At 40.0% G+C, this 24,788-nt stretch overlaps 1 protein-coding gene across 5 annotated transcripts in view; it reads right to left on the bottom strand.

Annotated features, from left to right (window-relative positions):
• The window catches only part of LRP1B (LDL receptor related protein 1B), a 1,636,337-nt gene that overhangs the window by 588,248 nt on the left and 1,023,301 nt on the right, over nucleotides 1-24,788 (bottom strand). For all 5 annotated transcript variants that reach the window (XM_077273024.1, XM_077273022.1, XM_077273019.1 and 2 more), the window contains exons 23-26: nucleotides 18,929-19,174; nucleotides 12,850-13,047; nucleotides 7,726-7,930; nucleotides 2,246-2,410 (exon numbers count right to left, since the gene is read on the bottom strand). In XM_077273024.1, the coding sequence (XP_077129139.1) occupies nucleotides 2,246-2,410; nucleotides 7,726-7,930; nucleotides 12,850-13,047; nucleotides 18,929-19,174 (814 nt within the window). The remainder of the gene's footprint in view (nucleotides 1-2,245; nucleotides 2,411-7,725; nucleotides 7,931-12,849; nucleotides 13,048-18,928; nucleotides 19,175-24,788) is intronic.

The raw sequence follows: 24,788 nt of genomic DNA, 5'->3' as shown, positions 1-24,788 counted from the left end.
ACGCGGCCCCTAAAAAAACATTGCGTTAGCGCAATCCGCTAGCGCTAGCGCTAAACGGATTGCCCTAACGCAATGTGAACCTAGCCTTACAGAAAACTATTATTTAATAAAGAGGCAACAGGCAGCCCAGGAAAAAAACTCTTCTCAGAGTATATATAATATTTGTGACCCCTATAAGGAATTAAATGCATAAGAACCTTTTCACCTATTTTGTTAAATATCATTACTGTTGCAATACAGTTGGTCCTAATGTCGATACTGAGTTTAATTGCCCATAAAATCTGTCTGTATTAAGCAGAATTTTCTTCTGCTAAAATGTGGTGCAGAGTCTCTAACACTTTCAACGGTAGTGTGCCGGCAGAGAAAAAGATAGGTTGGAGATACTTAGGTCATCTTGAGAGTTAAAAATATGTGTTACAAAGATTGGTTCATGCATAAGATAAAGTAATAAAGGCCAAAGATTATCTAAAAGCTGCTCTTACACCTTATTACTACTTTTCAGTATTAGATAAGCCGCATAAAAACTGTCAAATCTGCATTTATGGAGATCCTGAATACCTGAAAGGGTTTTTTCAGGATTTTTTATTTATTTCATAGGTTCCCACTGGATAAAAATTACAAGTGTAGCTTTACTTACCATCCCTTGCTCCAGCATCTTCTACTCTTCCCAGCTGCCCCCGGTCTTTATTGACAGGCTGCAGTGATGACATCACATGAACAGCGCTGCAGCCAAACACTGACCTCTGGGGTTCTACCAAGTGATTGGCTACAGTTCTTTAGCGGTGACTTCACTGCTGAAACTTGTCAATATAGACCGGAGACAGAAGATTTGGATCTGGAGCAAGAAAGGGTAAGTAAAACATCATTTACTACTGTCACCAAGTGGGAGCCTATGAAATAGAACATTTTTGGTAATTCCTAGAAAAATTTCTAAAACTAATAGTGATTATAAATAAATATACTGAAGTCCAATCGATATACTCTGAACAGCCAGTTCTACCTGCTCCAAAATATGCTATGTAAGATATAAATATAGGTGGTAAGGCTGACATGGAAGGAAACTAATTGTCAAGATCCTGGAAGCACTCAATGACCTTGTGGCATGATGTATATAGGCTATCTGACTGTCTGCCCTATGGTAAACAGTTGCCATTAAGGAATATACTGGGTCTTCCACGATGCTTAGGTCAGCCATTCAGTCCAAATGTCCATCCACAGGTATAAGTGGAACCAAGGTGTGCCATGAAACATTTGTCATGCTATTATTAAACCAACCTGATAGGATAGGGTAAAGCATCCTCAGGTATAACAGGAGCCAGAGTGCACAAAGGAAACTTTCCCGGCATCATTAAACCACCTCCAACAGCCTAAACAGAAGCAGTCATTCATCCACGAGTATCATAGAAACTAGGGTGTGACGTGAAAACATTGCCCACACTACCCTTACTCCACCAGTCTGACAGGAAGTGATCATCCATCCACAGGCATCAAAGGACCCAGGATGTGCCATGAAAACATTTCCCAAACCTTCACTCCACTAGAATGACAGAAGATGGTCATCCAGCCACAGATATAGTAGAAATCAGGGTGTGCCAAACCAAAAACATTGCCCATATCATAACTTCATCTCCAGCAGCCTGACAGAAAAAGTTCATTCATCCACAAGTGTCATAGAAGTCAAGATGTGTCATCAAAACATTGCCCACCCCATTACTCTACCAGCCTGACAGGAAGTGTCATCCATCCACAGGTATCACACAAGCCTGGGTATGCCATGAAAACATTGCCCACACCATTAATCCACCCCCAACAGCCTGACAGGAAATGGTCGTCAATCCACCGGTAACATAGAAGCCAGGTTGTACCAAGAATACAACCTGACTGGAAGGGTTCATTGATTCATGCTGGTTATGCCAAATTCTGACCCTTCTATTATCATGGTACAACTGAAATCTGGATTCATCTGACCATCTTATGAAAAATAGCACCACAGCTATCCATAGGTTGTATATGATATTGGAGTTCTGACACATTCAGTGAAAATAAGTCCTAATACCAGAAATATCCAACTGATAGGGATTTCTCTACCCTTTGAAGAAAGTTCCATATTTTTCCAATTTTGGACAACCTTTTTTAGTTTCTTTGCAACCCTAACTTCAACTTAAAATGTAAAAAGTCTGATTTCTAACGTGTCTATTAGTTTTCCATATTTTTACCACAGATATAAGCCCATGGGGAGTTTTACCTGGCATCTGTCCAAACGATCCTTCTTTCAAAGTGATCTACAGTGAGACCATTGGGCCACGCTCCACTTTCCATATCTTTGTAAATAATCTTTCTCCCAGCTCCACTCATCGACACCGACTCAATACGTGGAAAAGTGGCATCCCAATCCGTCCAAAAAAGTATACTGCATGAAAAAGAGAGAAGCGTGAATAGTTATAGAGACAAACCAGATCTGAGAACCTGTCTTCTGGTAATATATAAACCATGTATGACAGACGGCCATTGACACTCCGTGACTCTTGAACCCAGCAGATAAATCATTTTACTTATCTAATAGAGGCACACCGCATCCTGCCCTATACAGCTGAGATATAATTTCAAGCTCTGGAGGCAAAAACATATTTCTTCACATGTCTTTCACTTTGAGCTATTGTAGGGATTTCCAATAAATAAAAATAAAGTTATTCCCAGAAGCAGATTCTTTGTATTACCGTACCAAATACAATATATCATGAGTATCACTAGATTTCTTATTATGCGTTATATACTTTAGCTTTAGGTTTTCAATATTGTGTGTCACCAATAATAGCGGTAAGGATGAAAATAGCAAAACAGGTGACGCGTTTCTGTTTCAGTGGTAAAAGCTTAAAAAAAGTAATTAAATAAAACTTGATTAAAAAACAAGTTTAAACTTGTATGTATCTAGCCATTTACTGTATCTATCTCATCATATCCATACACTGTATCAATCAGAGTTGGTGCAAATCGATTCAAAGGGCACCGTCCATTGTCCACATCGGTAATATGTAGCTGCTGGGTGGGGCCCTAAGAAATGCCTCTGACGTGATGGACCTTCTTTTGCAATGATGGGTCCTGATAATTAATTAGCGTCAATTCCAGTATCCATCTAATTATCTATCTGTCTCATATCATCTATTTCTTCTATATCTACCATATCTATCTAAAAATGAAAACTTTAAGCCCCACCAGCTACATATCAAATAAGTAAATGGGGCACACATCTTCCCAAGCAATAGCCCAATGGGAGTGCTGCTTCCATTGTTTGCATCTATCTATCTATCTATCTATCTATCTATCTATCTATCTATCTATCTATCTATCTATCTATCTATCTATCCTTTTGAAGTTTATGTCCATCATCACAACTACTATTCTAGTGCATCTAAAATTGAAACTAAAATTATCAAACTACAAATGGTCTTGATTAAATACTTTCCATGCACACAGCTCATATGCAGATATATTCATCTCATGGTAACAGACTACAAACCAACTCAGAGTGCATATTAGCAACATCTAGGAGACACTTGGAAGAATGTAACTTCAGGATCAGAGTTTGTTTGCAGCCTTTTATCCTGGATCTGCACAGCCAAAATCACTTGAATAAAGTTGAGTTGTAGTACCATGGATAGAAAGGAATGGCACCAGGTTCTATGGGCTAAGCCAAATTCACTTGGAAGGAGCTGAGGTGCAGTGTGGACATGGACTATAGACAGGAGATGCACCATGGTCTATGGGCTAAGCCAAATTCATTCATTTGGATAGAGCTGAGGTGCAGTATGGACATGGACTATAGACAGGAGATGCACCATGGTCTATGGGCTAAGCCAAATTCATTCATTTGGATAGAGCTGAGGTGCAGTATGGACATGGACTATAGGCAGGAGAGGCACCATCGTTCATGGGCTAAGCCAAATTCACTTGGATAGAGCTGAGGTGCAGTGTGGACATGGACTATAGACAGGAGAGGCATCATGGTCTACGGGCTAAGCCAAATTCACTTGGGTAGAGCTGAGGTGCACTATTGGACTCAGACTATAGACAGGAGAGGCACCATGGTCTATGGGCTAAGCCAAATTCACTTGGATAGAGCTGAGGTGCAGTATGGACATGGACTATAGACAGGAGAGGCACCAGGTTCTATGGGCTAAGCCAAATTCACTTGGATAGAGCTGAGGTGCAGTATGGACATGGACTATAGACAGGAGAGGCACCATGGTTTATGGGCTAAGCCAAATTCACTTGGATAGAGCTGAGGTGCAGTATGGACATGAACTATAGATAGGAGAGGCACCATGGTCTATGGGCTAAGCCAAATTCACTTGGATAGAGCTGAACTACAGTACCAGACACAATCTTGGACAAGAGTTGAGCCCTCCACACACATTCGATAGGTGTCAGCTGAAAGATCATTTAGCCAAAAGCTATTTCTCCAATTTCTCTACATACCAGAATTTTTGGCTTTGCCGAGCGCCCCTGAGTTCTTTAATAAAGGGCCGCTAACAATCTAAATAATATCCCAAAGAACAACAGCATTAGTCTTTGGAAATCCTAAGTGTCGGATCCTTCTGTCCCCAGATATATGTCTGGGGAGAATTGGGAGACCCTATACATGCTAGACTGTCAGTCATATCTAATGTATATTGGGAAGGTTTTAGGGATGTTTATGGGGGAAAAGAAGCAAATAATTATTTTTTTTTAGTCTCTTACAAAAGTCCCATGGTATTTCATCATGTTTCTCCCAGTTCCCGCAGATCACCATTGACCTGACATACGACAAATGAGATGTAATTAATAAACATGGAATATCACAATCCATCTCAGCGGAGCTGAACTCACAAGAGTGATAAATTCAACTTCTGTAAAGCAAACTAAAGTTCCATTAGGATCAGCTGAGCTATTGAGCAGCATTATCAAAATGATTTTCTTCAAACAGGGAATATCTAAAATGTTAGACTGAAAAGGTCAAGTACCACTTAATGTAAATGTCAGACAGAATGAGGAGATGTAATAACTCCTGTTCCTTAAGAAGCATTAGAATGATGATGACCTCAGCTGGAAAAACGGGGGCTTTCTTAGAACCCCCGGCATATGAAAATGAAGCAATGATAGGACTCTATTATCACTGCATCTGCTGCTGATTTTAGCCTCATTCCATTATGGGATCATGTTTGTTTATTTCTCATTAATAAATGCAATATGTAGTTACATAATGTTAGGTATGAATCCAATAATAGGGGTTTAAATACAGAAGAGACAAAATAATGACCTTCTCGGGAGAATCAAAATTATATTATTGAATATTATATTAGAGATTTGCCTATGTAATATTAACCTTAAATACTCTAATTTAGATATGATTTTATTAAGAAAGTACTATTTAAAGGATATGAGCATATTCAGAAACAAGCTTTTTTTCTTAAATGCAAGAATTTGGGGCTAACAAATAGTTTTGCTATTGGGTTTCATTAAGAATTTTTTACCATTTGAGGAGAATCCTTTAGTGAACTTGTTCTGGAGGGGAGTTTGTAACTCTCTTACCTGTCATTTCTCAGAGCACCTCTCTGCCAATTTATGATTACATAAAAGCCCAGCTAAACTTTGGTGTGGTCTGGCATCATAAATAAGCAAATAGAAGCTCAGAAAAAAAAATCATATGCAAATAGAAGAGCGAATCCTCTAAAATTCAATTCAACAGATCCGCTCAAATTTTGCAAGGAAATTTGATTTGCATCGAATACATTTTCTGCAAATCAAATTTGTTTTATTATGCTCTGAAGTCATTCCAGACCAAAACCATAATAAACTTATTACCAGTAATTATTTACCCCTTATGCTGGCCAGCCATGCTGCCTCACTCTGCTTTGAACCAGCCTTCAGGCATCTGGTTTTGTCAAATCAATGACATCATTTTTTTTTCTTCATGCAACAGGCCTTATGATGTTGATGGCAAGACACATCACAGAGCGACATCCTGACTATTTGAGGTCTGGTGAATTGTGAAAGGACCAAAGATGTTGGAATGGGGCAGATGTAACCAGATATGATGCCTGTAGACATGAGCAGAGAAGTGCTGTTCTGAACCCATAAATTTTGGGAATTTCTAAACAACTTTGACTTGTTTAGAATCAATTTGCTCATGTAGAGTTACAAATTTGTCAATGCTAGGAGGTGGGTCTGGTTCAGTTAATAAGTGGGTCAAAGCCCAAGGATGAGCCATCATCATAGACTAGTCATCTCATTGTGAAGTTATAGGTTCAGCAAATCTGAAGTCAGGTAACCTATTGCCTGCCCACTAGTAGATGGGGTACAGATGTAACACGCACATGGAGCTGTCCTATATTTAGAGGATGAAGCAAGACCTGCAAAATGTCTGAGGTGCCACTATGTGGATGAAGACACTGCAGGAGTGCTGAATTCTGAGGCCAACCATGAAGAGATTGATTGCCCTCTAGAGTGGAAGAACAGCGATGTGTGTAGCCCTAAAACTCAAGCAAGTAGCGAGAAAATCTAAGCCTTATCTTTGGACAAATACCACACCACCATCCAATGCTTCTGCTGCTGATTGATGTGTTTTAAGCCTGTGTCTCTGTAAACTGTATAAGTTTTCCATTGAAAATCAGGAGTACACCAGGCAGCATCAGGGGTACACCAGACAACATCAGCCAGGGGATAAATACAGCTCAGTGTCAGCCCTGTCTATATCACTAGTTGTCAGTAGTGTAGAGGCAATGGCTAACACCATCTTAGGCAGTGGGCTTTGCATGATAAAATATCACAAGCATTGCATACTGCCCATTACTCTCTGACAAGATCCCAACATAATCATGAATATTAATGTTATCAGAGTTGTAAAGATCAACTGTTAATAACAGGACGATTGGGTCAAAATCTAGAAAAACAATAGCAAAAACTTGGCTTCACACAAACAAGTTTGAGGTAGAAACCCAGATCCTGATCCTTTATCGAAAACTGACCAACATGCCTATGGTTGAGGGTTTAACACTCGAAATGTGTAAGCACTATAGATTCTTTTAACATGTGCTCATTCTGTTATATTGGTGCTGGAGAACATTCCTTTTTGTAGTCGTTTAGAGCTATTTGTCCTGGACACCAGACCAGTGCATACTCTGTGCACCACATCCAGACCACCTTCGAAGTTTCCTGGGATATTTGTCTCTAACACTGGAGTGGTGAGCTGAACCAACCCACTTTCTAATATGTATTTCCAAAATGGAACATTACAAGAGTTGGTTGATACAGAATAATCTATGATATGACTTATTAATCTTACAAACCTGTTTTATGCTTATCCATTATTCTAAGGTTTTCATGCTCAGATCACATTCAGTCATTGTCATGACCTATCCTAAAACCTGTGCACTGACTACAAGTTCTCAACTATGACCTTCATGTCCTTCAGACTTACAATGATTTTCCATGCAAAATCCTTGACAGGTCATAATAACTGCAGCATGCGATCTGAGCTTTCAGGCTACAGAAGTAAACCAGCATGAAGATCTGAGCAGATCTCTGGATGACTGAGCACCAGGTAAGTGATACTTCATGGGTGGAGTGGGAACCACAGCTCTAGACAAGCTTCTGCCTGGGAAGGAGTAACTCAGTACATACAAACAAACAGATTGCTAAATATCTTGTTCCCTAAATGCAATTAAAAAAATCAAGTTATTGATTTACCCATATCTTGGATCCAAAGCGATGGCTCGGGGGTGTTCCATTCCACCGGCTATCAATGTCGCTCTCATTTTGCCATCTAATTTAGCAACTTCGATTTGGTCCAAATTGCTATCTATCCAATACATGTTCCCAGCTATCCAGTCGATCGCTAAGCCCTCAGGTGTGGCCAGACCATGCTGAATGACTACTTCAATTCCACTTACACCTAGAAAAAGAGGAGAAAGATTTTACCATCATTAATTTAGCACAGAGATATGCAAGCAGTTATTAGCGGCTTCATTCACGCCCATCATTTCAACATTTAATTGCAGTGGAAATCATCAGTAGTCAGGATGAAAAGAGGATCTGAAGTTACTTTGTTTGTGAAGCTTAGAACGAGATCATCGATTAATTGGAGCAGAAAATGTATCCTTCAGCTTACATTATCAATCATTCATTTATCCAATCAATCATCAATTCATATGTTAACTTTCATGCAATTTTTCTATTTTTCAGCTATACATTTCTAAGTGTCATAAGTTTTTTATTGCTCCCTTTGACAGAGCCGTATGGAGGATGCATAAAGCCTGTTTTTGGGGGGAATGAACTGTAGTTTTGAAAGTTTTCAATGGCATTAATTGACTGTACTTAATGAGCCTGAAAATGGGTAAATAGAATAAAAAAATATTGCATGTTTGTTTTCATAGTGTTCAATATGTGATGGGCCAAATTATTTTTCTTTTTTATGTTTTACTACTTGCAAAAGAGTATTTTCAGGGGCAAGCTGTGTTTTTTTTTTAGGTGCATGTGCATTTTTTGAGGAAGCGAGGTAACTTTTTTGTTTGTTTTTTAATTTTATAATCCATTAATTCTGTATAAAACAGTGTGATATTTTAATAGCAAATATGTTTACTTAACAGATTTTTTTTATTTGCAGTAAGGAAAAGAGTCTTGATTGATTTTTTTTGTTTTTTTAAACTTTTAAATATTCTTGAAAACTTTTTTCATTTTTTTTTTTTTTTTACTCCAACTTAAATCTGTGGTCTTTTTCCTGTAAAGTAGGAACCTCAGTATTGCAGTATATTATTATTTTGGTATTCTCTGTGATTACTAGGAGCACAAAGATGGCAGACACTATAATTTAAGTAATCCCCAATGAAAAATGTTTTTTAAAACTAATGCTGAACAATGCAAAATAAAAAAATGTAATCCTGTTTACATGAATATTTTTATGTTGCTATTATCTATTTCATTGCTCTAAGGAAAATTACTATAATTTTCCCTCCTGCTGATCAAAGAAGGTCAAACCTTGGATACCATTTTTTTTCTCCTAAATAGATTTAGGATTTTGATTGATCTCTAATCGTTACACATCTTTATATCAGTTGATGCGGAATGTGCTCTAAATAAGAAGACAAGGATTGTGCATGAATATAACTGTTAGCTTTATATAGTTATAAGTGGGGGGTTTCTTGAAATCTAAAGACTTCACAGGCTTTTAATCTCCGCTTTGTGGAGTATATGAAATAAGGAAACCTGTATTACCATTCGCTATACTCAGATATGTATCTTTGAAGAAATGAAATTAGAGGGAAATATATGTGTTTTTTTCTTATTCCAATCAAAATTAGAAAAAAATTATGAGCATGAAAGATAATTTGCACTTTAAAAGAAAAGAATAAATAATTGACGTGTTTTGAAGTTCTTAATTCATATTTGAGGCTTAATTTCTAGTTTTAACGAGATTTTACTGTATAAATATATCAAATACGTTGAGTAACTTTGCAAAGGTTTTCGTTTGTTTTTTGTTTTTTTATTTAGCAATCGTGTCTGCAAGTTGTAATTGGAGCTAAGAAGGACACTCAGAACTAAAAATCAAGACACCGGCCTAATGTGAAGACCTAAAATAAACACGAATGCAACTAAAATTGTTAGGCCGGCGTCACACTGGCGTTTTAAATGGCCGAGTGCAATGCGATAAAAAATCGCATTGCACTCGGACCAATGTTCAGCTATGGGGCAGCTCCCACCAGCCGACTTTTTGTCGGCCGTTTTCCTCGGTCCGAGACAATCGCAGCATGCTGCGATTGTCTCGGACCGAGGAAAACTCTCGGCTCACTCGCACCCATATAAGCCTATGGGTGCGAGTGAGACAGCGCACACCACTAGGATATCATCCGAGTGCTGTGCGTTATAAGCGGACCCCAGCAATGGAGGAGATGGAGAAATTAATTTCTCCGCCTCCTCCGCAGCTGTGCTCCGATCCTCCCTGTGCGAGAGAATTGGAGCACAGACGCATGACACTCGGCTCCTGCTCTGCTGCGAGCAGGAGCCGAGTGTCATTAGCATATCGCATCGGATGATCTCGCATCGGATGCAATACGCCAGTGTGACACCGGCCTTATTGTTTCATTTTTCCACCATGAATTGTATCTATGCAGACGTGTATGTTTCCACGTTACAGGCAACCATGCAAAATCTGATCATAAAGTCATGTATTAATCCATTTCTTTTCTCCACTTTTTCTTAAAGGGAGCTTATCAGGTGATTCATGTTGTCCAAACTATCAAGAACCTCTGCACAAAACAGGTTTCCACTTTTTCCAGAGTCCAGTAGTGGCAGATTTACACCACTTCATCAGATGCCTGGCATTGTGCTTGGTGATGTAAGGCTGCATGCAACTGCCCAGCCATGAAGCTCCCGGCAGAGGCGCAGTGTTTGTGGTGATGATACTAAAAGAGGGGGTCTGGACTCTGCAGTTAAGGAGTCAGCAGAGCGGTGGTGACTTTTCTGACCTGTTCTCTTCAGCACTTGGCCCCCTGCTCTGTAATGCTACGGAGTCTTCATTTCAAGGCTGAGCTGCTGCAGTTCCTTCCACTTCTCAATAATATCATTCACATGTGATGGGGAAGGATGCAGGAGGAAGAAATGTCATGGACGGACTTGTTACCCCGGTGGCTCCTATTACAGGACCGCGCTGGTATCAGGGAGATCCGCACCGCCGGACGTTCTGTCACATGTTAGTAAAGGCTGACGGAATGGTGAGGGGAGGGAAGAAACTATATACTGGGGGCAATGGGGCTGGATGTTATACACTGGGGGCAATGGGGCTGGATGTTATACACTGGGGGCAATGGGGCTGGATGTTATACACTGGAGCAATGGGGCTGGATGTTATACACTGGGGGCAATGGGGCTGGATGTTATACACTGGGGGCAATGGGGCTGGATGTTATACACTGGGGGCAATGGGGCTGGATGTTATACACTGGAGCAATGGGACTGGATGTTATACACTGGGTGAAATGGGGCTGGATGTTATACACTGGGGGCAATGGGGCTGGATGTTATACACTGGGTGAAATGGGACTGGATGTTATACACTGGGGCAATGGGGCTGGATGTTATACACTGGGGGCAATGGGGCTGGATGTTATACACTGGGGGCAATGGGGCTGGATGTTATACACTGGGGGCAATGGGGCTGGATGTTATACACTGGAGCAATGGGGCTGGATGTTATACACTGGGGGCAATGGGGCTGGATGTTATACACTGGGTGAAATGGGACTGGATGTTATACACTGGGGCAATGGGGCTGGATGTTATACACTGGGGGCAATGGGGCTGGATGTTATACACTGGGGGCAATGGGGCTGGATGTTATACACTGGGTGAAATGGGGCTGGATGTTATACACTGGGTGAAATGGGGCTGGATGTTATACACTGGGGCAATGGGGCTGGATGTTATACACTGGGGGCAATGGGGCTGGATGTTATACACTGGGGCAATGGGGATGGATGTTATATACTGGGGCAATTGGGCTGGATGTTATACACTGGAGGCAATGGGGCTGGATGTTATATACTGGGGCAATGGGGCTGGATGTTATACACTGGAGGCAATGGGGATGGATGTTATATACTGGGGCAATGGGGCTGGATGTTATACACGGGGCAATGGGGCTGGATGTTATATACTGGGGCAATTGGGCTGGATGTTATACACTGGAGGCAATGGGGCTGGATGTTATATACTGGGGCAATGGGGCTGGATGTTATACACTGGAGGCAATGGGGATGGATGTTATATACTGGGGCAATGGGGCTGGATGTTATACACGGGGCAATGGGGCTGGATGTTATACACTGGGGCAATGAGGCTGGATGTTATATACTGGGGCAATGGGGCTGGATGTTATACACTGGGAGAAATGGGGCTGATGTTATACACTGGGGACAATGGGGCTGGATGTTATACACTGGGGGCAATGGGGCTGGATGTTATACACTGGGGACAATGGGGCTGGATGTTATACACTGGGGGCAATGGGGCTGGATGTTATATACTGGGGCAATGGGGCTGGATGTTATACACTGGAGGCAATGGGGATGGATGTTATATACTGGGGCAATGGGGCTGGATGTTATACACGGGGCAATGGGGCTGGATGTTATACACTGGGGCAATGAGGCTGGATGTTATATACTGGGGCAATGGGGCTGGATGTTATACACTGGGAGAAATGGGGCTGATGTTATACACTGGGGACAATGGGGCTGGATGTTATACACTGGGGGCAATGGGGCTGGATGTTATACACTGGGGACAATGGGGCTGGATGTTATACACTGGGGGCAATGGGGCTGGATGTTATACACTGGGGGCAATGGGGCTGGATGTTATACACTGGGGCAATGGGGCTGGATGTTATGCACTGGGGGCAATGGGGCTGGATGTTATACACTGGGGGCAATGGGTCTGGATGTTATACACTGGGGCAATGCGACTGGATGTTATACACTGGGGGCAATGGGGCTGGATGTTATACACTGGGGCAATGGGGCTGGATGTTATTCACTGGGGGCAGTAGGACTGAACGAAAAACCTGAAGTCACTGCTGAAGATGGGAGTCCTAATACTTTTCTACATATAGTGTAGCACCGTTATAAATGGTACATTATGCTTTCTATTATCTCCTTTCTTCTTTATAATCCTACAAACACACAAATATAAACCCCCCAAATACAACCTGCTGAATCCTTTGCTCACACATAAAGCTTATTACTGACTTGAATGCGTATTAGTGACTTTCCAAATGTTGTGATTTCCAGGAATATTGATTTCCCCTTGTGTACTTACCTGATGTCTCTGATAATCGACCTCTATATATTTTATCCTCCACAACATCAGTCCAGTAAAGCAAGCTCTGATTAAAATGAAAATCCAACGCAATCGTGTTTCTTAAACCAGGCACTAATAGGCTGTAATCCCTTTTATGAAGGTCGATCCGTCTAATCTCGTGACGGATGGAAAAAATGATGAAAGCCTCGAATGTTTCTAAAAGGAAATTAAGCACATTATTAGTAATAAGTTAATTAAGACTAGAGATAATGACTATGAAGATGGAAATGGTAATTTGAAGACTATTTGCATATAACATGTACAGATTGGGTCGTAGCAAACTACAGCTCTGACAAAAATTAAGAGACCACCACATCAAATGCCTGCCATGGGCGGCCCAATCTCCAGACCTGAACCCCATTGAAAACCTCTGGAATGGATGATGATAGGATGAGGATGATGGATAGTTACAAAGCCATCAAACTAAGAAGAACTGCTTACATGTGTGCGCCAGAAGCAGTGTGAAAGACTGGTGGAAAGCATGCCAAGACGCATGAAAGCTGTGATTAAAACTCATGGTTATTCCACAAAATATTGATTTCTGACCTCTTCCTGAGTTAAAACATTAGAGTTGTTGTCTCTAAATGATTATGAACTTGTTTTCTTTGCATTATTTCAGGTCTGAAAGCACTGTGTTTTTTTTTTTATTTTGACCATTTCTCCTTTTCAGAAAAAAACTACAAAATGTATTGCTTGGAACTTCAGAGACATGTTGTCAGAAGTTTATAGAGTAAAATAATTATTTACATTTTACTCAAAAATATACCTATAAAGAGAAAAATCAGACAAACTGAACAGTTTGCAGTGGTCTCTTAATTTTTGCCAGAGCTGTATATAACAGGAATGAATAACTCCTGAGATACATTTACGGAATAGCTCAATTTTAACGCAATGAATAATGCATTGATTAAGTGTCGGCAGAGCGTATTGTTGGCTTCTTTTCTAGTGGTAGCATTCCCTCCCGCATTCTGGTGTTTGAGGCACCAAATTCCGTAAGTTGACCAACATATTATAAATGGTAAGATAGTTAATGGGCGTCCCTTTTGTAATTTTTAGATTCATATATAGATGCTTTGAATTAAGTCTTTTTTCTATAAATCGCTATTTTGCCCTTTTTTTCTCACTGGCTTAAAAATCGTATTTTCTCAAAATTCACAATCGATAGTCCATACAGATGAGTCCACCTACAGGTTTCTAATTATTTAGTTAAGGACAAATACAAATGTACTAAACTATCACAACATGGTAGCAAACCCCTCATTAGAATGCAACTCACATCACAATCTTTGGATGGACACATATTTATACATATAGAATAAATATCTTGTGACAGAGTATCACAAAAGTATGTTTTCTTTTTCAAAGCTGGTTGTCTCTAACCAATTATAATGAAATATGTTAAGACAAGATGAAGGGTAAGGAAGGACTCATCTCTCTGTTGTCAAGTAAATATTTTGATACTTGCCAACATGATATCTAAACAAGGCGCTATCTCTGACAGGCCCATGGTGTGAGAATTGACCCCGAAATGACCCGTTTTCGAGATCAACTGGAGTTTAGTGATGAGCGAATATACTCGGTACTCGTGATTTCCCGAGCACGCTCTGGTGCCCTCCGAGTATTTGTAAGTACTCGGAGAATTAGTTTTCTTGCCGCAGCTGAATGGTTTACATCTGTTAGCCAGCATAATACATGTGGGGGTTGCCTGGTTGCTAGGGAATCCCCACATGTACTTATGCTGGCTAACAGATGCAAATTATTCAGCTGCAGCAAGAAAAACTAAATCTCCGACCACTAAAAAATACTCGGAGGACACCCGAGCGTGCTCGGGAAATCTCGAGTACCGAGTATATTTGCTCATCACTACTGGAGTTCCATCAGTGAGATCCTCTGACATTAGCAAATTCTAAACTTATTAAGATGGGAAAACTTTTGAAGACTGGAATCACACGTTAATTTTTCATGGCAGTTTTTTTTTTTGCCAAAATCAGGATTGGGAGCCTTTATATTTCTTCCTTCTCTTGGATCTACTACTGGCTGGAGCCATGTAACTGTCCTGTAATGCATGAGTTGGAGTGACCCCAGTGAAGAATGAACATGCCACCTGCCTAGCATCCGCCCGCTTCTCCCGACAGCTGCCACATATATACAGTGGAAGTTGTAAGGATTTGTAAAGAGGATTTGTATGAACTGAGCTCACTTGCAGAATATGTTCCATACCTAATGGATTTAACACAGCAGACACCCCCCGATAAACAGTTTATCCCTTTAAATGCTATGGTGAGCATCAACTTTGGAATCTAAGTGGTTAGAAATTGGGAGACCTCTGTCATTTCCATTGGGTCTCCCTGTTGTGATCATGGGAAGCTAATGGGTTGTTTCATCACATGGGTGAATGTGTTGGAAACATGGACAAGCATCCAGTTTTTAAAGGGGTTATATCAACTTCCTAAATGAATGGTTAAAATTGCAAAGTGCTTGTAACAACAAGCAACTTTGCAATTTATCTCTTATTAAAAATCCTTTCCGTTCTTGAGAATAGAGGGATTTAAAATGTTTTTCGAACACTGCTTGTTGCCTAGATTACCAGCCATATCTGCAGTCTATTCGAGGTTATCAGTCTCCAAGGCAAGAAGCTCACTGTTTGCTATGCAGTTTGCAAGTGCTGAGTGCAGTTTGCCCAATTATTGGATCAAGCCAGCTTCAGTGTCACAGTGTTTTCCGATGCTGCCAAGGTTAAAGCGGCCTGTGCCAACGGCATCAGTAAATGAACAGTTCAGACCATCAGTGCAATCATGCTGCTTCTTTGAGCAACCTTTAGGAACACACTGGCCCCTGATATGCAGAATTACAGGAGACAAAGGAGCAGTGTGCTCCTAAAGAAAGAAGATTAGTAGTGTGATGAGCGAGTGTACTCGGTACTTGGGTTTTCCAAACATGCTCAGTTGGTCTCCAAGTATTTTGGGCGTGCTCGAAGATTATTTTTGAGTCACTGCAGCTGCATGATTTGCGGCTGCTAGACAGCCTGAATACATGTGGGGGTTGCCTGTGTGTTAGGGAATCCCCACATGTATTCAGGCCGTCTAGCAGCTGAAAATCATGCAGCTGCGGCAACTCAAACATAATCTCCAAGCACACCCAAAATACTGGGAGACCACCCGAGCATGCTCGGAAAACCCAAGTACCGAGTACACTCGCTCATCACTAGAGAGTAGGCAACCTCTCTTTTCATAAAGATTCACTTTGTGGAGAGCGCCAAGTTGGCGTAGGGCGACTTATACTCCATGAAATGCTCCCCTAGGAATTTAAATACGTAATTAGCCTCTTCAGAGAGGAAGAGGACATTTATCCTTGTGCCACCTATTGGAGGTATAAATCCTAAAAATCAATATCATCCCTTTAACTTGCCACATGACTTATGGTAAGAAGACAAATCGGAAACTCCATTTGCAGACATGTGTTTTGGGGTGCTTTCTCCTCATCAGTGCAAAACACGAGAACTGGTTTGACAACCTTTTTAGCAATAGTTTGAATTTTTTAAGCAGGTACTTAAGAAGAATATTATACAAAAAAGCCCACACAGACTTATTAGCATCTAATTAAGCAGAGCTGATGTGTTAATGTGGACCATGTTGCAACTGTTCATATGCATGCTATTAATCTCCATGTATAAGTCCATTAGGCAGATGGCGGCTTCACACCTGCTTTCCATATCCATTTATCTATAGGGTTCACTGGTGTTTGTGAGCGCAGTAGTTATGGATGGCATACTAATGATACATTTCTGTGGGCTTGGTTGCTTAGAAGCCAATGTAAGGGCTTTAGAAAATCACAAAGATCTATTCTCTTTTATATCACTGTGTTACAGAGCATCTTATTTTCAGTAAGGCGAAGGGGCCTTTTGTATCCCTGTGTCAAAGAGCATCTTATTTTCGGCAAGGCAGAAAGGAAGTAGATCAAGGTAGCCTTCTATTCTTTGCATGAATTTATGGAAACATCTAGATTTTGGAGCACACAAAGCTGTGTTCACTCCGCATTCCCCATTGTTCTACTTGGTCACTGCGGCAGGACAACAAAAAAAATATCACTGCTGGATTTCTCTTTTGATGGACACACTAAAAAGCACCCAATGAACCCTATTGCTTATAATAGAGTCCATCAGGTTTTCATCACATGTTCATTTTTTGGGGGCCGAATGTGCAACGGAAGCTCTGATTCAAGCCTCTAATTCAAATGTGAACACAGCCTATAAAGTTTGCTTAAAAAACACAAAAGAAAAACAAAACAATATTTACAGGAAACCTTACAAAATTGGAAAATATGTGTTATTTGTTTTTTGGTTTTTTTCTTGATTAGACTTAAAAGAAGATCATTTAAGTCAAAGTATGAGGCTGCACCCAAGGTTTTAATGAAAGTGAAGAACTATAAATGATGTTCTTTTAAATGAAACAATTAGTAAATTAAGTAAAATAAATATTGGAAAAACATTTAAAAAGATTGTTAAAAAACTGGTCTATTAGATAAATGGTTTCTGAATTTGCCACAGTCTACTAATATATATAGGTATCCGTAATTCCACCCTGGTGGCAGCTACTGGCATTTTGGTTTTCCATCGTTCCTGTAGATTAGTAACTGCCAGAGGAGTCTAATGCTCCTTATTCCCTTTCTCCATATTGGCATAGTCAATTAAGGCAATAGCTACCTGAAAATTCTACAATTTGGAATCCCTTTATGATCTCAAATGTTAGACCCCACCAATCCTGACAATGTGAACTGTGTCCCCTTAAAGGGTTTATCCAGGATGATTTTTTTTTACTATGAGCCTAAAAACTAACAGGCAGGTAGATACTAACTATATGCCTGGTCTACCCGGTGCCAGCTCATAGCGATCACCAACCACTCCTGCTGGCAACTCAGTTGATCCACGCTATCAAAGCAGCTCCTCCTCTTCCGGGCTGCTCTGTCAATGGGTCGTGACTAGTGATGAGCGAATATGCTTGTTACTCGAGATTTAACGAGTATATTCACTCATCACTAGTCGTGACAGCCGTTATTATGCTCATTGACAGCCAACTCCTTGCTTGACAGCCAACTCCATGCAGTAGGCAGCAGGGAGACAGTTGTCAATCAGCACGATATAGACAGTCATGTCCAGTCAACAGATCAGAGTGGAAGAGAAGTCGCTGCCCTTTTGACATGACGTGAGCATAGGCACTAACTTTTTGACAGGAGAGGTCCATGATCACTCTGTGCTGGCAGAGATTGGCACTGGGCACAACAGGCAGGTAGGTCATTAGCCTGCCTGTTAGCTCTTAAGCCTATAAATAGTCCTGGATAACCCCTTTAAGTGTTTGTCTCCTGCACACCAGAACCCCAAACACCCACTGCGCAAGCAACTGTAGCTTTTACGATTAAAGTAATGGCTGGATGGATTCTTACAATGCTGGGGGGCACGGAATTACACATCAGCAGATGAAGCACTTAATCAATGCTGTGCCACCTTACATTTCTGTATCTCGGAAGTGGGAACCCCATCGATCATAAATTATTGCATATCCTAATGATAAGCCATCAATTTCTAAGACAGAAAAACTGATAAAGTAAAAGAATGACCATAGTTTTCAAAATGTATTGTAATAGCTGCATAAAAATTCCATGTATGGTGACCAGAGATGATCCAAAACCATAGCTGGACCATTGTATGTTGGCTATCTCGCTGTTGACCAGAACCTCCATCTACCTACCGGGATCATCAGTTTTTCTTTGATTATGTAGGATTTGAGCAACATCAACATTGTGGCATGACACATGCATGACTTCATGCTGGGCTTCCTAATCAGAGGACCTTTTGGATTTCTACATTAACCTTGAACAGCACTGAATGTGCGTATTGTAAATTTCAGATGATAATATTTTCGAAGGATTGATAATAATTAGTTATTAGGCAATTTTGTAAATAGAACATAAAATCTAATGTTTGTAAACAATGCCTAAACATATGGCATAGAACAATGGTCACAACCTAGGTGTTACATACCAACATTGTTGCATGTCTCTCCGTCAGGATTTAATGTCCAACCTTCGTAGCAGGAACATTTTACAACATTTTTGTGTTGTTCACACACTTGACTGCATCTCAAATGCTTTGTGCAATAATCTACGATGTCGCAGGTCTTGTTATCAACACTCAGATACATTCCCTGTGGGCACGAGCAAACAATTCCTCTTCCGGGAGCAACACTACACTGGTGACTGCAGCCGCCATTGTTCAAATAACATTCATCTGAAAGGAACATAAAAGAGATAAAATACATTCAAGAGAAAAATAAGACACATTACCCAAAGGTAACCGAGCGACAAATAAAGTTTAACGAGGATTCCCATATTTGAAATTAATTTCTTGCTTTTTGGGGGTTTTTGGGTCTACACAAGTCCATTTTTAATTTATAATTAAATTGGTCCAAGCTTCATTTTGATGATTATAATTCCAAACTCTTTGTACAGATGTAGGGTAAATTGGGCTGTGGAGAAAGTAGGGAGCATAAAAAGTCATTACAAAAGGATGTTTTATACCCCTGATTATGAAACTGTCCATGATGTTCCAATGTGAAACTCTTTCTTGTGGATCCAACAGCTCTACATCTTTCTGAAAGTTTCTGAATGTCGGTGTTTGTTCATGAAGGGCGCTGGATGTCTCACTCAGTTCATTAGCTGAGCCAATCTCCTTCTCTATCATATCTGTTGTAGAGACAGAATTTCAACTTTTTTTTGCTCCCAAGAATCACTGATTGATTTCACTCAGTGTTTTTATCTGATCTTCATCCATTTCTTGGTCCACGACTCAGTGTTCACCACCAATGTGGCATCTGTTTTTATAGTACGTATGCAGAAAGAAAAAGATGAAGGTTTCCAAACTTCTCATCTCTTTTAGATAATGAAAAAATGGCTGCATTAGGATTCAACTCGGGTGGCACTTGTGTGCTGTCCATCCTCATGGATGTTTTGGAATATAATGGACTATTTTTATCAAAAATTTAGTTCAAAGTTGGATCAACATTGGACTCTTCTCAGTTTTTATTTCAGGGCTGATATTTTTTTTAAAAAAAGCATGCATGTTATAAAGTTCATTAAATATAATGAGTATGTGTCCTATCTGTATAAAAAGAAAAAAACAATAAACATCTAAATATTGAAAAAAAAGAGATAAAAAAATAATTTTTGAAAACATTTAGGAATTTCAAGTTAAAGCTGATTATCTAGATCAGGCCACAATGGCCCTTTGTATATTCCTGTGCAATCCACGGGCTAGTAATAGTGGCCTACCAACCTCCCTGGCATCTCGATATCAGCATTGTCTGCATCCTAAAAATGCAGATACAACTGCAAAAATTAGTAGAATGATGAGCAAAATTGAGTTAAGCATGTTGGGTCTGCCCTCCACAATAGTTATGATCTCTCATGCGGCCTCTTGGTGAAATTAATTGCCGACCTCTGATCTAGACCAGTGAAGCATTTGGTTCTCCATCTTTCATCTCATGTATATGATTCTATTACATCACTTTTTCATATAAAGAAATAATTGAAGTTCCCTTCATTAGGCCTCCTGGATGAATTGATAAATCTGTATGCGTGAACAAGGCCATTTTAAAGGTTTGCTTACTTTTCACCTTCTAGAAAGTTATGGAGGAAATGGTCTAATCTGATGAGAATCTATAAAGTGCCTCAGTAGTCTTGTTTTATTATGAACATTTGACCTGTTCTTCACATAATGATGGGAATTCATAAGGTAAATCAAAATGATGGTGTCATAAAGGTTGGGTGATCTCTGCTACTCTTCATCTTATTCTATTTTTTTCATGATAATTGCAGGTGAAACCAATGGGGTTTTATAAATAGGCCAAGTTATAGTTTCCTGATTGTGGTTTCCAGAATTCCTTGAGAGTGGCACTCATGTCAGTTTTAAAATTTTGAAAAAATGTTCTAGTCTTTTGTTTGAATTTCATTGATATTTTGCTTTCCATGATTGTCTTCATTGTTCATTGTTCTTCCTTATGGTCGCCCTCTTTCTTTCTTCACCTTTTATGACCATCTTAACCCTCCTTTCTGTCTCTTCACAACAAATGAGCTGGATCTTCTCATAATACAATAGAGCTCCATTCTAGTAGGCTCCGATTCATCAAAGCTTTTACTCCAGAATTCTAGGGTAAAAGTTCTTGAAAGAGGAGAAAATTTTGATGCAATGTGGGCTGCGTTAACATTTTTAGACTTTTGGTGTTTTCATGTAATTTTCGACTAATTCTGACAAAGTTGAGCTGTGGCCGGACATCGGAGTGATTGGGTGTGGTGAATGCTGCTCATTAAATTTGTGATGAGCGGTGGTATACCAGAAATCTTACTGCAATCCCTGATCGCAGTAAGATTTGTGGTGAGCAGAAGTGTCTGATTCCATCACACCTCCTTAATAACGCTAGTGTGAAAAACTGCAATTTTGTTAAATTGGGGCCAAAGTCTTAATCAACACCAACCATGATGTTGAAATGCTCCATATCCATAAGCAGATCTCCCAGTTTTTTAAAGGGTTCAAAGGCTTCAATGGAATGGGCGTAAGGTGAGTATAACTGTGCTTTTTTATTCCAAATTAAGGAGTCTGTGTCTTTCTTTCATATAAAGGATTTTATTCTGACGGTGTCTTTTTTACAGTCTAACTATGGGGTTAATAATGGGGGTGTCTTATAGACGCCTTTCCATTACTAACCTGTGGGCTTGATCTCAGCGGCCATAAAACAGCTGACATCAACCCCACAAATATTACCCCATTTGCCACAAGGGCAAGTGGAAGAGGTGGGCAAAGCACCAGAATTGGTGCATGTAATAGATGCACCTTTTCTGCATGGCTGCAAGCTGCTATTTTTAGGCTGGAAGGAGAAATATCCATGGTCCATTCCAGCTTGAGAATACCAGTCCCCAGCTGTCTGCTTTAGCTTGGCTGGATTTCAAAAATAGGGGGACCCCAGCCCGTTTTTTTTTAATTATTTATTTACATACGGGACCCGTATATTCTAGATAACAAGCCATGATAAATCCGACAGCTGAGGGTTGCAACCCACAGCTGTGAGTTTTTCCTTCCCTGGTTATCAAAAATTGAAGGGACCAATTGTCATTTTTTTAATTATTTATTTATATCTCAGGCACTGGCTGATGAATACACCCATCAGCGGTGCCTGCTCTTGCTGTTATCAGCGACAGCAGGCATAGGCTGATGGGAGTAGTACTTCCTCATCAACCAATGCCATTGACTGACTGTAAACTTTTTACCTCTAATAAGAGCTGCTTGCTCACGCTGTCATCTGACAGCATGGAAACTGCAGCTCTCTGACTGGGAGTAATAATCTTACCGCTGATCAGAGCCTAATCTTTTGGGCCCCCCCGGGTCTAAGTTCAGGTTCAGGTACTCAAACCGAACTTTTTTAGATGTTTGGCCAAACTCACAGGACCCGAACATCCATGGCTTCACCCATCAGTATTTATTAATCAAACAGGTAAAAAAAATGCAGATATTGCTGAACTAAAAAGCTTATTTTACAAGTCTATGAATAGAATTGAAACCCAGGGCCTTAAAGTGTTAAGGAGAAAAAGAAGGCTGAGTAGAGAAACATTAAGTGACTTGCAGTAAATTCAGAGAAGTCTTTCAGTGAAAAGGGTAGCTTTTGATGACAGTCTTTATTGCCAGCGACAGGTCGAATGCATGTAAAGTTAGAAAGGTCTTGTATTAAGCACATGCAGGTTAGTGGAGGTGATTGGTAATTTCCAATTGGAAAATCGAGGTTAAGAGTTGGAAGAAAATCATATATTGAGGACACAAATAACCTGCAATTTCAACAGCGTTACAAGCAGTCGATTAGGGGAAGGTGGGGTATATAAAAAGAGGCACTGTAGGTATTCAAAAGCCAAAATAAAAAAAAATTAAGGAACGTAAATAACCTGTGCAAATGCAAAAATGGTATCTTGAGCAAAAATGCAACTCTTTGTCAGCTACATAGATTCTTCAGGGCATCATTTTTCTGCAATTTTTTCACACACTCTCAACAACATGTAAATTAATACATTAGTACAAGAGTTTGCTGATTGGTACCCCTTACACAACATTGTTATTTGTGAGCAGTTGTCCCACCAGTAAAGCTAGAGGACATTGTTACAATGTGTTGCGAACATGAATGTTTATGGTTACCACGACCGGTATCACCATTTTCTGTATGCTATTAATACATTTTATTTTGCGGAACCATATATTTAAAGTTAATGAAAATTATTACAATGTACTTAGTCAAGTACCGTGTGTAATGTGAAAGGGATTGTACCAATTCAGAAAGTCAACGCTTGGGATAGGTGATAGCTTGCAGATAACTGGAGGTCAGAATGTTAGAATGTTAGAATGGATTGGTGTCTGTATATGGACGCCATTGTTCCTATCATTGTCTATGGAAATTCTGAAGATTGTCAAATACAGTGCTCAGTTATCTCTAGCACTCCTATAATTAAATAATCACTCCTCCTCCTATCAACATTGTTATCCTGTTAATATATTGCAGTCATCATATTATGCAGCACTGTGTACTTACAATTGCTCATTTTACCTTTCTACCCAGCTAATTATTCCCCTTTCCTTTAGGTCTATGACATCATGTGATTAAAAGGAGACAAGTTGGATCCTTCTAAGCTCTGTGGAGAAACAGGAAGTCTATTTTCCCTGCAAGAGTCACTGGTAGTGGTAGGAGTGAAGGAGCTAGGTCAGGAGATGAAGAGGGGAATGTTAAATGCAGGGAAAAGCGACTTCCTGTATTTACATAGAGAAGAAAAGAGAAGAAATAGCTGGGGTAGAAAGGCAAAATGAGCAATTGTAAGTTCACAGTGCTCTGTAATATGATGAGGATAAGAACTTTCATGGGAGAGCTTCTTTAATGAATGCAGTGGTGGTGTGCATGTATGTTTACAACTCCATTCTTTTAGGAAATTTCAGAGCCCCTTTCTCAAGGGGTTAAATGCAGTCAGACCCCCACCGATTAGCAAGTTATCACATATCCTACCTATAGGTGATACTTTTCTAAGTTAAAGGCATTTCTAAGTTAAAGCCTTTTCTAAGTTAGACATTTTTGTTTCTTCCTTAAATGCATATAATTGGGGCTAAAAATTATTTTTGCAATTGGGTTTCTTTAAAATTCTTTGCCTCCTAAAGCCTTTGTATGATACTGTCTATTGCTGGCTGCAGAATGAGTTAACGGGGTTGAAAACATGATCTTGATGTGTTGTGGACATGACTTTGTGCCATTTACTATTACATAGGTATGACAGGTTTCTCTCCTGTTCTTGTTAGTGCAGCTTTCATCACAGACTGCACAGGTCTCCAGTCCAAAAAAACGGCTGGTGGAGGAGCATGTGACCAGACCTGCATACTTGTAATTATTAGTGAAACCCAGCTGCAAAAAATGATTTTTAACCCCAATTATATGCATTTAAGTAAAGTATAAAATGTCCCCATAAGTGGACAACCCCTATAAGATGGCCCTTTTAAGGATCTTTGGTCATGTGTGCGTGGACATAATAGAGTGTTGCAGCAAATGTTCTATTGAAATGTGAAGCTAGACGACATAATGAAGTGTTTGGAGCTCTGAAACAAGAGTATCTATGGTACTCAACTAATGTATCCCATAGACAGTGAGTAGCATGGTGGAGGGCATGCTGGTTTAGCTCTTGGTTCAAAAATCCATTAATTTCTCAGAAATGTTGGGGTCCCACCAGTGGGACACCCAGAAATCAGCAAATTACCACCTATCTTGTGGTTATCCTTTAATAGCTATGTATCATTAATCCCTGCAGAGGTCCGGAAAACTGAAGCTTTC

The sequence above is a fragment of the Ranitomeya variabilis genome, chromosome 7 (assembly GCF_051348905.1).
Source record: "Ranitomeya variabilis isolate aRanVar5 chromosome 7, aRanVar5.hap1, whole genome shotgun sequence".
Classification (NCBI taxonomy): Eukaryota; Metazoa; Chordata; class Amphibia; order Anura; family Dendrobatidae; genus Ranitomeya; species Ranitomeya variabilis.
The sequence above is the reverse complement of the archived record's forward strand: the minus strand, read 5'-3'. Positions and strand labels throughout refer to the sequence as shown.